We start from the raw sequence: 12,267 nt of genomic DNA on the forward strand, positions 1-12,267 counted from the left end.
TATAAAGTCAGAATTGCGAGATATAAAGTCAGAATTGCGAGATATAAAGTCAGAATTCTGACTTTTTTTCTCACAATTGCGAGTTTAGATCTCACAATTCTGACTTTTTTTCTCACAATTCTGACTTTTTTTCTCAGAATTGCAATTGTGTGTTATAAAGTCAGAATTGCGAGATATAAACTAACAATTCTGAGAAAAAAAGTCAGAATTGTGAGTTTATATCTCACAGTTCTGACTTTTTCTCAGAATTTTGACTATGTCTCGCAATTGCAAGTTTATATCAGGCAATTCTGACTTTATTTCTCAGAATTGTGAGTTTATATCTCACAATTATGACTTTTTTAACTTGCAATTGCAGTTTGTATAACGCAATTATGAGAAAAAAAGTCAGAATTGTGTGATAAAAAGTAGCAATTACCTTTTTTATTTTTTATTCAGTGGCAGAAACGGGCTTCCATAGGAGGGTCTGCAATCTTTACCTGATATTATTTATAAGTACAAGTCAAATTTAAGTATTATACATGAAACTTTTAAAGTAGAAAGACCTATAATCCAATAATCTTCATATACATTTTATTTCGTAATGAGTGTTACAATGTTCATTACCTGTGAGAAGGATTCGTCGTGGAACCCATACTTCATTTCCTTCAGTTTCATCCGAAAGACTCAGTCTTAACAGTGTTAGCATTGTTAACATTTACAAACACTTCAAATGTGGGATGATAGTTTGGACCAAAATTACACTCAAACTTCACTCAGTCTGAAAAAGCAAAATGAAGGTGAGAGACTAACTTAAATCACAGATAAACTATGTTAATCTATTACACAAATTACTCGTGGTGCAAAAAAATGCTAGAAACAACTAGAAATCAAGAAAATATCTCAAGGAAAGCATCTACCCTTCAGTGACATTTTAGTGACATTAATTAGAAATCTAACTGAGAATATATTGCTGACATGTTTTTGCAACATATATGATGTTACCTCTGGCTGCACTGTCGATTCCTCTGGTTTACAACGAAGACTATATTCTGATCCCGGGGTGAGAGAGCACTTTGAACTGGTTTTAATGTGTGTATTCTCTGTGTGCTGGTCCTTGACCTTAAGGGAGAAAAAGTCTGTCAGTTTTTAGATATGAAAACCAGAGGCAACAGAGGTAAAATGGTTTCTTCCCATGTGGATTTGACAAAAAGCATCCTCAAATAGGTACTAGGCTAAATAGTCTTTAGTGCTCTCTCTCACTTCAGGGATTTCCCTGTCTAATATAAAAAAGCAAGAACCCATATATTAACAATGCAGTCATTTAAAGTATGTATCTTCTATATGTTCTATAAAGCAGTTTAGTAATGTTTGTCTCTCAATAGAGAAACTATGGCTATTTGATATGGATCAGAGTGTGTTAAAGGGGTCATATGATGCGATTTCAAGTTTTCCTTACTCTTTGGAGTGTTACAAGCTGTTCGTGAATAGATAAGATCCCTAAAGTTGCAAAGACTAAAGTCTCAAAAGTTATATTCTTTATAAAAGTTAAGACTGTCCACGCACTCCTAAAACGCCTCATTTAAACACGCCCCCACATGTCTACATCACACAACGCACTAGATAGCTGGCCAATCAGAGCACACCTCGCTTTTCAGAACGATGAGCTTTGTAAAAATCGACGCGTTTCAGAAAGGCGGGGCAACATCATATGACCCCTTTAATACAAGACACAATTTCACCAAAAAAAAAAATTTTTACTGATTCCTCTGACAGTGGAACATTCAACGGGAGCAAATGGACATCCAGAATGTTTTCTCTCTGTCTCACAGTTATTGGTCGTAGAAAGAGAAGCACTTTGGGCAGCGACAGGGGAAGGAGTAAAGATCTCTTTTTAAGAGCCCAAATAGGGCGAGATCTCTGATGTCAATCATCACATGAGTTTCATTCACTTGGAGAGGCTTCATTATTTCTACATTACCACCAGTGAAATGTGCTACAGCCAAACTGTCTTTATTTTCCTCTGCAAAACACACAGAATCATAGCTACAGATGTTCAACAAGTTTTCCAAATAAACTGACAATTGATACCCCCCTAAAACTTTGAGAATTGTTATTATATGCATCCATCATATTGTGGATGTAGAAATAAACCTACCAGAGAATATTTCACAGTGAGGAAGGTGCAGTCCTGAGATTGAACCATTAAAACAGTCAATGTTGTACAAGGGTCCTGCAGGCTTCATCCGATCAAAACCAACTAACAGATAAGGATCCCATGAGACAACTCTATACAGCACCTCTCCTTCACCCTCCATCAGAAACACAAGACTGGTCAGACTGCAACGAAACTGACCAGCATGTGGACACACAAACCTGAAAGACAGGATATTTCATGTTATTAAATTATAATGGCCTGCATATTTATTTATGATGTGATAATACTGTAGATAATGCAAAAATAAAAAAAAAACGGGATGTTTGAATCAGGATTTTGGAAAAATTCATGCAAACAAATACAAATAACAACATCAATTTTTACATGATGACAGAAAAAATACATGATGATGACATTAACCTTCTGTAAGCAGTGACGTCCAAACGTACGGCGTCAGCGTGCTGCGCGTCGGCGTCACGAGCAGACGCCCGGGAACGTCGCGCACGCAGCAGCGGAGCACTGCGGGGGACAGCGCAGCGGCTGGATGATGTAATGTTGCTCCGGATGGCGGTGTGCGCCAGGCTCTGCGGAGCGGGACAGTCGCGGCGCTGCAGGCGGCGGCAGAGGCACAGCCAGCCGCATCAGGACAGCGACTCCGACATGGACATGGACGAGGAGGAGGAAGAGGAGAGGGTCGTGGGCAAAACGAAAGACGAGCCCGATGGCGGCAGCAGCTGTCATAGCAGCGGAGCCGGTGTCCTCGGGTCTGGGGCCTCCGCGGGGCCACCGCACCCGCAGTCGCTGCTGGATCTGCCGCCAGAGCTCCTGGTGGAGATCTTCTCCTCTCTACCCGGCGCTGCGCTGCCCAACCTGGCGCTGGTGTGCAAGAAATTCAGGCAGATCCTCAACACGGAAACAATCTGGAGGAGGAGATGTACAGAGGGTAATGTAATAATGGCTGCTACACAACACACAGCGGCCTTTTGTTTACACTCGAAACTGATATGTTATGACACCGACTCAAACTCTATCATAACGTTTGTATTTTTAGTCCAGTGCCTGTATATAAGATTAGTATTGACCAAGTTCAGAGGCTGTCATATGTGGATCAACTTACTATGTTCTCTATTTTCAACAGTTTCAATATGAAAAATACTTTTATATTGATTCAATGGATTTATTGCATTTTGGGGGGGAAAAAACGTGTCATGGATTTATTGCATTTTGGGGGGGAAAATTATACAATTTTATAATAAATCTTTGAAAATCAAAATCTGGATTAGAATTTTTAATGTTATTATAACCTGAAAAAGCTATGTGAAAGTTTGAAACAGAAAATAGTGGTTTTCATCTTGCCTAATCAAAATTGATTTAAAGCGTTTTGGAACCAAACTCTTCATATATATATATATATATATATATATTACACACACACACACACACACACGTCCATTTATGTGTAAATATGTGACCCTGGACCACAAAACCAAACCAGTCATAAGGGTAAATTTTTTGAAAATTGAGATTTATACATTATCTGAAAGCTGAATAAATAAGCTTTCTATTGATGTATGGTTTGTTAGGATAGGACAATATTTGAAAATCTGGAATCTGAGGGTGCAAAAAAACTCTAAATATTGAGAAAATTGTCCAAATGAAGTTCTTAGCAATGCATATTACTAATCAAAAATTGATTAGTATATGATATATTTACGGTAGGAAATTTACTAAATATTTTCGTGGAACATGATCTTTACTTAATATCCTAATGATTTTTGGCATAAAAGAAAAATCGATCATTTTGACCCATACAATGTATTGTTGGCTATTGCTACAAATATACCCCAGCGACTTAAGACTGCTTTTGTGCTCCAGGGTCACATATATATTTTGTGTGCTGTTGTCATTTAGCATCCTAAACTCATTTTCACAAGTGTTTTTTAAAATAATAATATGTACATGTTTTATTTAATGTTTATATATATAATATAAAATCACGTTAAAATGTAACTTGTACAGACAATGACTTGAATGTATATAGTTTCTGAATCAAGTTTCAAGTTTGTTTTTTGTTGTTGTGAGGCTTAAAGTCTTTAAGTCAAAAATATCTAGGTGGTGTAAGAAATTATTATTATTTGTTATTATTTTAAATTATATTATTTACAAAAAATTATTTCATGAAATTATTATTATAATAAATTGTAATTCTATTACAATTTTGTTTTTCAACAGATAAACAGAGACAGCTCAGAGTTTTCTTTTTTCCTTTTTATATAATGATTGAGTCGTGTACACTCCATGTAATCATTTATAGAATCATATGATGTTTACAGAGTCATTGAAGTTTTTGTAGAAAATTCTATAAGAGTTTTTAACGTTTGTCAACAACATTGACACCGAATGCATTTGATTTCTTCTTTTCATAACCTCCTCCTTGTTCTTGATCTATGATGTTTAGCTGTTAAAGTGGCCTGAGGTTTAGTGCTCTGGTGGGTTGATTCATAAATCAATGTAAAACCAGAAATGGACTGTGTCTTAAAACCTATTGACCTGCAACTTAGACAGCATTTTTAGGCATCATAGGCAGGCATTTAAAATCCTTAAAAGGCTGTGTCGTTAGACAGCTCAAAAGGCTTTCAGATGCAATAGTAGCAAAAAATTAACATAAATTTGAGTTAATGTTTGCCTGTCAACATTGTGTTGGTGTAGAATGAAATACGTTACTTGAACTTTCTGGTGCATAAGTCAAGGGATTGGCCAAAAACCTGATAACATGTTCTCAGATGTGTTAATGACATTTAAGTGACCCCATGAGGGTGTCGTTTGCCTTATCTCAGGTCTAACAGTCATTACACCACCATCAGTTTAACAGGCTTCAACACCACTGCAGCAATAGAATCAAGTAGAATACAGTAACACAGAAAACGTGCATGTTGTGTTGATCATCAGCTTAAAGGATTGCACAGAAACGGTTCGCATTCAGTTTTATTCTGAATTGAAAGATACTAAAGAGACATGTTTTTGATCCAGGTTGATTGTTTTCTGTAGACTGTGCTCGTGCAGTTTGTCATGAGTGTTTCTCTTCTTGCAGAATTCGGTATGAGAGATGACCTGCGGAAGATGGAGATCTTGGGCATGTCGAGCCGAGATCTGTATGTGAAACGTAAGTAAATCTACTGTAACCACATAAGTCACCTATCGTGGCAGTTCTTATACATTTACAAATAATAAAATATGATACCGAGTTGGGATTTTTTAAGTAAAAGTTCACCCACCAATGAACATTTGCTCATCCTCAGGCCATCCAAGATGTAGATGAGTTTGTTTCTTCATCAAATTTGGAGAAATTTAGCGGTACATCACTTGCTCAGCAGTGGATCCTCTGCAGTGAATGGGTGCCGTCAGAATGAGAGTCCTAACAGCTGATAAAAACATCACAATAATCCACACCACTCCAGTCCATTGATTAATGTCCTGTGAAGAGAAAATCTGCATGTTTGTGAGAAACAAATCTGTCATTAATTTTAATTTTAATTTTTGCTTGTGAACGGTGCTTGATCTGTGCAGATTTCTCTCCTGATTCAGACGAGACGATTTTTTCACTGCAGAAAGCAGTGATTTTAGCTGGTTTGAAGTCTTTATGCATTTGCTTCTTCCAAACACACATCTTTTTTTCTTCACAAGACATTAACTGATGGACTGGAGTCTTGTGGATTACTGTGATGTTTTTATCAGCTGTTTGGACTCTCATTCTGACGGCACCCATTCACTGCAGAGGATCCATTGCTGAGCAAGTGATGTAATGCTACATTTCTCCAAATCATTTTTGGGTGAACTATTCCTTTAAGTTTATTTGTGTCATATTATATAATTTCAGCTTTATTGTAATTACCAGACATGCTTTTTAATAGTTTTAGTAAACAGTAAAAACCTTGGAACTCTAGACCGCCTTTGGTCAGACAAACAGGTAATTGATTATCAACCTAGTGAGCTGGAAAAATCTTGACCAATCCATGCATATCACACATCTAGTGTGTGACGTCTCTTTAAATGTCCTTTAGACTTTTTAACTGAAAAATCAGATCTGTTTGTTAATGTAATGCTGTCGCTTCACCCCTTTACATGTCATTTTCTCAGTGCATTTTACATTTACCTCAGCTCACAAAAGACATTTTTTGTTCAGTTACAGCCACTTGTTTGTCTGTAGAGTATCAATGTTTGTTTCAACCAAAGGTATTTCAGCAGGTGAAAGCATAGTGCGTATAGAGAAAGATTCCTCAGAAGTCAGCGTGGCATTTGTGTATAATTCAGTTGATTTAAAAAAAATGTGGATATGCAACATAAAATAAATCTTATCCTCCGAAGTGACAGACAAACTGCAAACGAAACACTTCTCACTCTCCCAGCCCTGTACACATTCATTTTCACTGGCATATGTGAGTGTGGTTCTCACTCTGCCTTGTGGCTCTCTCCTCTTCCTGTGGCGCACTCACCTGCGTACCTGTCCAGGTGTGAACCCGCAGGTGAAGTCGGGACGCTGTATGAAGCTCCTCCCTGATTATGAGCACTATCGGGACGTGTACACACACTGTATGTACTGGCCGTGTGTGTGTGAAGGCTCTGTGGTGGAGCCCAGTCACTGGCTGTCAAGCTCTGGTTGAAGATGCTCTTTGCTACTGACGTATTGTTCCAGGTTCATTGAGTTGAACTGTCGAACATGGTACAAATTAAGACCATATAGTAATATTTATATTAATGAAAATATTACTGACTCGTTCCTTAGTTTGCAAAAAAAAACAAGCAAATTGTAACAGTACACAATATGCATTGTGGCATGATAAAAGTAAGTATTGTTTTGAAAGTGTGATAAAGTAGTATAATATCTTACAGTACAATAAAATCAAAAATTACAACAAAATAAAAAGTCTCTGTAAAGTTGCAAACCTAGTAACAGAATATGCAAATATATATTTTGCACAATATGCAGAAGTATACCAAAAAGCAACTGTTTAAATCCAGATGTAGGATTTTTCAGTAACCAGAAGTTTATCCATCTTGAATAATAGTCCCACCAAAAAGCCAATTTAGACTAGATTTCAAATAACACATTTTTGTATGGAAGTATTAATATAAACCGACTAAAAACTTCCGCTGTAAATGAGGAATGAGTTTTAGGGATTTATGAGTGCTGGTACGTTGGTTATTTAATTGTACAGCTCATTTCCTTTATTTTTACATTTAGAATATCTTTGATATCGTCTAGATTATTAATCTTTATATTAATAATTTAATAACACTGTAATATTTAGCAAACCTCAATATCTGTTTTGCAGACTGTACATCTTTATGTTGTGATGCCTAACTTTACTTGTAACATTTAAAATGTTTGTTTTTATTGAATTGATTCGAAGAATTGAATAGCCATTTTATGTTACTCAGTCATAAAATGAACATTATTTGTGTTTTCAGATATTTATATTTTATTATACTAATTTTTTATAATTCTTTGTATATTTTTAATTAAAATATTTAAGTATTTTATCTTAAAATGTACTTAAATTAAGTTTAGGTGGTTTGTCAATTTTATTCGGTTTTTTTTTTTTCATTTCTATTTCACTTTAATTTTTATTTCTGTTTTAGCCATTTTAGTACTTTAACTTCAGTTTATTTGTTTCAAAGCAACCTTTAAATTTTTTGGTTGATCTTTCATCTAGAATCTTATTATTTCAGCTTTATTTTAATAAACAAAAAGTATTTTTAGTAGTTAAGTAGTTTTAGTTAAAAAAATAACTTAAGTTTCTAAATCACTACTTTCTGTCACAGATTCTTACTTATTATGAACGTGGAACATTCCTTTAAGGCTGAATCCCAAGTTGCATAGTTCTACTATACTATAAAAGTGTTCACTGGTGATGGGAAAGTACATACTTTTGATGTACTTTTCTATGCATTGTGTAGTAAGACACCACAAGTAGGAAAGTGTGTTATTATTACCATCATCCATTTTGTTGCATTCCTACATAATTCATTATTACTTTTTTGTTTTATATATTTACATTCTGTTTTGACATCACATTCCTTCTGTAGCACAAGGATTTGTGGGTAATATTAGCCACAAGCATATGTTATTCCACTGGAAATAATTCAGGAACCTTTGCAAAATACTGCAATTTGGAACGCATGTATGCTAATTATTTAGTATGCATAGTATGCAAATTGGGACACAGCCTTGGTTTGGGACAGACTGATGTGACAGCAGCATAAGGGCAGCTTCTGCCGAGCGTGAGCACGCCTGTGTGTCCTGCATGCGTGTGTGTGATCGACACAGGCTGGCAAGGGTGCAGACGACTGCAGCTGCGCTAACATCAGCTGACTGTGTGAGATGCAGATGAGTAAAAGTGACCAGACGTGGGTAAATATTAGCTCTAAGTTGTTGCATGGCAGATAAGTTGCATATACTCACACACTCAATATGCATTCATGAGTTCATGCCCCATGCAGAAAGTGATATAATCCCATCCCATGTATGTTGTGTGGTGTTTTAACGTCATGTGCTTGTTTTGCAGTGTTACATCCCTATAGACACATCCTGGGTCTCTGGCAGCCTGATATCGGGCCCTATGGAGGACTGCTGAACGTGGTGGTAAGATCACACAGAAAAAGATCAACAAAGAATGATAACAAATGCAAAAAGATAGCTGATATTGGTGGAAAATTACATATATGAATTGTCATAATTCATATACAAAACTCTTATGTATTGCGAAGATGATTATGGCGATGAATATCATTATATTAACACAGTACAGCTGTATAGGGACATACTACTATGCAATAAAATGTTAAAATTGAAAAAAGGTATATAGAAATAGTTAAAAAGCATGACAAAATTACTAAAACTTAAATTAAAATTAAAATGACTAAAATAAAATAAATAAACAAAAATACTAAAGTAACACTACTACATTTTCCTGTTTTATTCAAATTGACAGCATTTGCAAAATGCTGTTGAATGAACCCAATGGTAATGTAATATTGTGAACCAATTAAAAAAACATTTGCTGGTCATTTTAGTACATATCATATATTAGCTAAATAGCTTTAACGTTGCTAGCTAATAGCCCTAACATACATCATGTATCTTCTAGCATACAGTAGCTAACTACAATTTCACTTGTTTTTACTCTAAATTATTTTCTAATTGTACTTCAGATTTTAAAAGTATGTAAAAACTGTAACTTGTAGATAATATAAGATGAATAAAATAAAAGGCCACTTAAGTGAACTTGAAGAGCGTTCACTTTCATTACTGTTTTTAAAACAGTACGTTTAAAAAAACTTAATTTTGTCTTTTCAAATTACAAGATTTACATTAAAGTACATTTTAAAACATGTTTTAATAAATGCATTTGTTTTATGTTTTGACTAACAAACCAAAGTACTTGATCTTTTACTGTAACTGTAGTGTGTTATCACTTTCAATACATTTTAATTGTTTCAAATTTCAGTTTAATCATGACAAATGTGTAATTACATGACAGTATGTTTCAGTATGAAGTGTATTAAAGTTTACCATAATTGCTTGTCCTACTTAGGTGGGTCAAAAATATTTCAGCTAATCACATTTAATTTAAAGGGGTAGTTCACCCAAAAATGAAAATTACCTCATGATTTACTCACACTCATGCCATCCTAGGTGTATATGACTTTCTTCTTTCAGACGAATACAATCAGAGTTATATTAAACAATGACCTGGATCTTCCAAGCTTTACAATGGCAGTGAATGGCCATTGAAGTCCAATAAAGTGCATAAATCCATCATAATAAGTGCTCCACACGGCTCCGAGGGGTTAATAAAGGCGTTTTGAAGCTAAATGATGTGTTTGTGTAAGAAAAATATCCATATTTAAAACTTTATAAACCGTAATCTCTAGCTTCTGCTAACTTTCGTACACGGGTTTACGAGAGAATGGCGTTCCAGCGGATGACGTTGGCGTAGCATAAGCTCCGGTGAGAATATGCTAGTCTCTCGAGAACCAAATTTAGTTTACATCAAAGGAAAAAAAAATTCTCCTCTTGGCCTCGAAATCCTCCGACATTTTTCTTTACAAATCCTCACTTTACACTTCTAATTCGTGACCAGTGTTTTGTTTTGCTCTCTCCACTGCGCTTCCGTGTTCGTCACTTGCCACCGGAGCTTACGCTATGCCTAATATACTTATTTTTAAGTATATTATTTCTGTAATAAGTAAAAGTATGCTAAAGTGTGCTTGTTTTTACAAGAGACTGTTGCACACATGTTAGCATCTAGCTAGTGTTAGCATCTAGCTAAATTTATTATCATAGAGTTCATATTTGCTACATTTTTGGGGGGAGGAATTGCGTGCGAACTGGAATTCACCCAGTGGCTTGTTAAACATACAACTTTATTAAAAAAAAAAAAAAAAAAAAACTGATTCAAATTCAACATATATAAGACACACATTAAATGTACAATTGTACCATATTTCAAACGTGCAACTCTTTCTTGCTTTGGTGATTATTTTAGGTTGACGGGCTGTTCATCATAGGCTGGATGTATTTACCGCCCCATGATCCCCGCGTGGAGGACCCCATGCGTAGACGGCCGCTCTTCCACATTCATATGTGGGAGAAAAACAAAGCCACGGTAGAATGCATGTACGGACACAAGGGCCCTCATAAAGGAGACATTCAGGTAAATCTAACATATTTCTACCACAATGGCTCAATGTGCCATTATATTCCACAAGATATTGACCTTTTTTTCTTTTCAGACTGTGAAGAAAGATGAATTTTCCACCAAATGCAACCAGACCGATCACCATCGAATGCCTGGAGGAAGGCAAGAGGTAGGAAATGAGACTTGTTAAAGGGATAGTTCACCCAAAAATGAAAATTCAGTCATTAATTACTCACCCTCATGTCGTTTCAAACCAGTAAGACCTTCGTTCATCTTCAGAACACAAATTATGATAGGATAGATCCAGAAACGTAGTAAGGACATTGGTACAATAATCCATGTGACATCAGTGGTTCAACCATAATTTTACGAAGCTACGAAAATACTTTTTGTGCGCAAACAAAAATAACGACTTTATTCAACAATTCGTCTCCCACGCGTCACCCTATAGCACCATTTTGGAGAGTATCACATACGTAAGCAACATATGTACGCGGATACGTTGTTTGCGTTGTTTATGCTTTGATCTGAACTTTGATCTATGTGATACTCTCCAAAATGGCTCCAGGGCGGAGGAGACGAATTGTTGAATAAAGTCGTTATTTTAGTTTTCGTTTGCGCACAAAAAGTATTCTCATAGCTTCGTAAAATTACGGTTGAACCCCTGATGTCACATGGATTATTTTAAAGGGGTCATATGATGCGATTTCAAGTTTTCCTTTCTCTTTGGAGTGTTACAAGCTCTTGGTGCATAAAGATCTGTAAAGTTGCAAAGACTAAAGTCTCAAATCCAAAGAGATATTCTTTATAAAAGTTCAGAGTCAGCCACACCTACCTAAAACGCCTTGTTCTAACACGCCCCCACATGTCTACGTCACGATGTGGGAAGATTTGCATAACGCCGCCCAAATGTTCAAAATAATGTTCTTTTTAGCAACATCATATGACCCCTTTAAAGATGTCATTACTACGTTTCTGGGTCTTGATCGTAGTATTATCATTGCTGTCTATAGGGTCAGAGAGCTCTCGGATTTCATCAAAAATATCTTAATACGTGTTCTGAAGATGAACGAAGGTCTTAAGGGTTTGAAACGACATGAGGGTGAGTAATTAATGACAGAATTAATGTGTCAAAAATGGCATTTTTGGGTGAACTATCCCTTTAAAGGGATGAAATGAAAATTTGATGTTTATCTGCTTATCCCCAGGGCATCCAAGATGTAGGTGACTTTGTTAGGAACTCCCGTGCTGCCAGAGTCGTGAGCTGCCGGACCCGCATTCTGGACGAGAACCGCACCCGTTACACGGCCGTCGGGCAAGGATGCTGGGCCGTCTAGTCCCTTCTAGCGCCGTGGGCAGACAGAAGGACGAAGCTGCTGATAGAAGCCGCCGCCCCTCGCGCCCCGGACCGGAGAGGGGAGCGCGTGC

General features: G+C 36.3%; 2 protein-coding genes across 3 annotated transcripts in view; one reads left to right on the plus strand and one right to left on the minus strand.

Annotated features, from left to right (window-relative positions):
* The window catches only part of LOC107751275 (NACHT, LRR and PYD domains-containing protein 1), a gene marked incomplete at its 5' end in the record, with an annotated part of 3,742 nt that extends 1,108 nt beyond the window's left edge, over positions 1 to 2,634 (minus strand). Inside the window, 7 exon segments of the mRNA XM_074560215.1 lie at positions 607 to 685; positions 687 to 743; positions 958 to 1,095; positions 1,741 to 1,842; positions 1,845 to 2,002; positions 2,138 to 2,355; positions 2,558 to 2,634. Of these exon segments, the coding sequence (XP_074416316.1) occupies positions 607 to 685; positions 687 to 743; positions 958 to 1,095; positions 1,741 to 1,842; positions 1,845 to 2,002; positions 2,138 to 2,355; positions 2,558 to 2,634 (829 nt within the window).
* The window catches only part of LOC107751272 (F-box only protein 31-like), a 15,025-nt gene continuing 5,386 nt past the window's right edge, over positions 2,629 to 12,267 (plus strand). Inside the window, exons 1-6 of one of the 2 annotated variants that reach the window (XM_016566949.1) lie at positions 2,629 to 3,080; positions 5,229 to 5,300; positions 6,647 to 6,727; positions 8,704 to 8,780; positions 10,687 to 10,854; positions 10,934 to 11,008. In XM_016566949.1, the coding sequence (XP_016422435.1) occupies positions 2,690 to 3,080; positions 5,229 to 5,300; positions 6,647 to 6,727; positions 8,704 to 8,780; positions 10,687 to 10,854; positions 10,934 to 11,008 (864 nt within the window). In that variant the 5' untranslated portion in view covers positions 2,629 to 2,689. The remainder of the gene's footprint in view (positions 3,081 to 5,228; positions 5,301 to 6,646; positions 6,728 to 8,703; positions 8,781 to 10,686; positions 10,855 to 10,933; positions 11,009 to 12,267) is intronic. The other variant, XM_016566951.1, reaches the window with a different exon arrangement.

Source organism: Sinocyclocheilus rhinocerous, unplaced genomic scaffold, assembly GCF_001515625.1.
Source record: "Sinocyclocheilus rhinocerous isolate Xijiao unplaced genomic scaffold, SAMN03320098_v1.1 scaffold872, whole genome shotgun sequence".
In the NCBI taxonomy this organism is placed as follows: Eukaryota; Metazoa; Chordata; class Actinopteri; order Cypriniformes; family Cyprinidae; genus Sinocyclocheilus; species Sinocyclocheilus rhinocerous.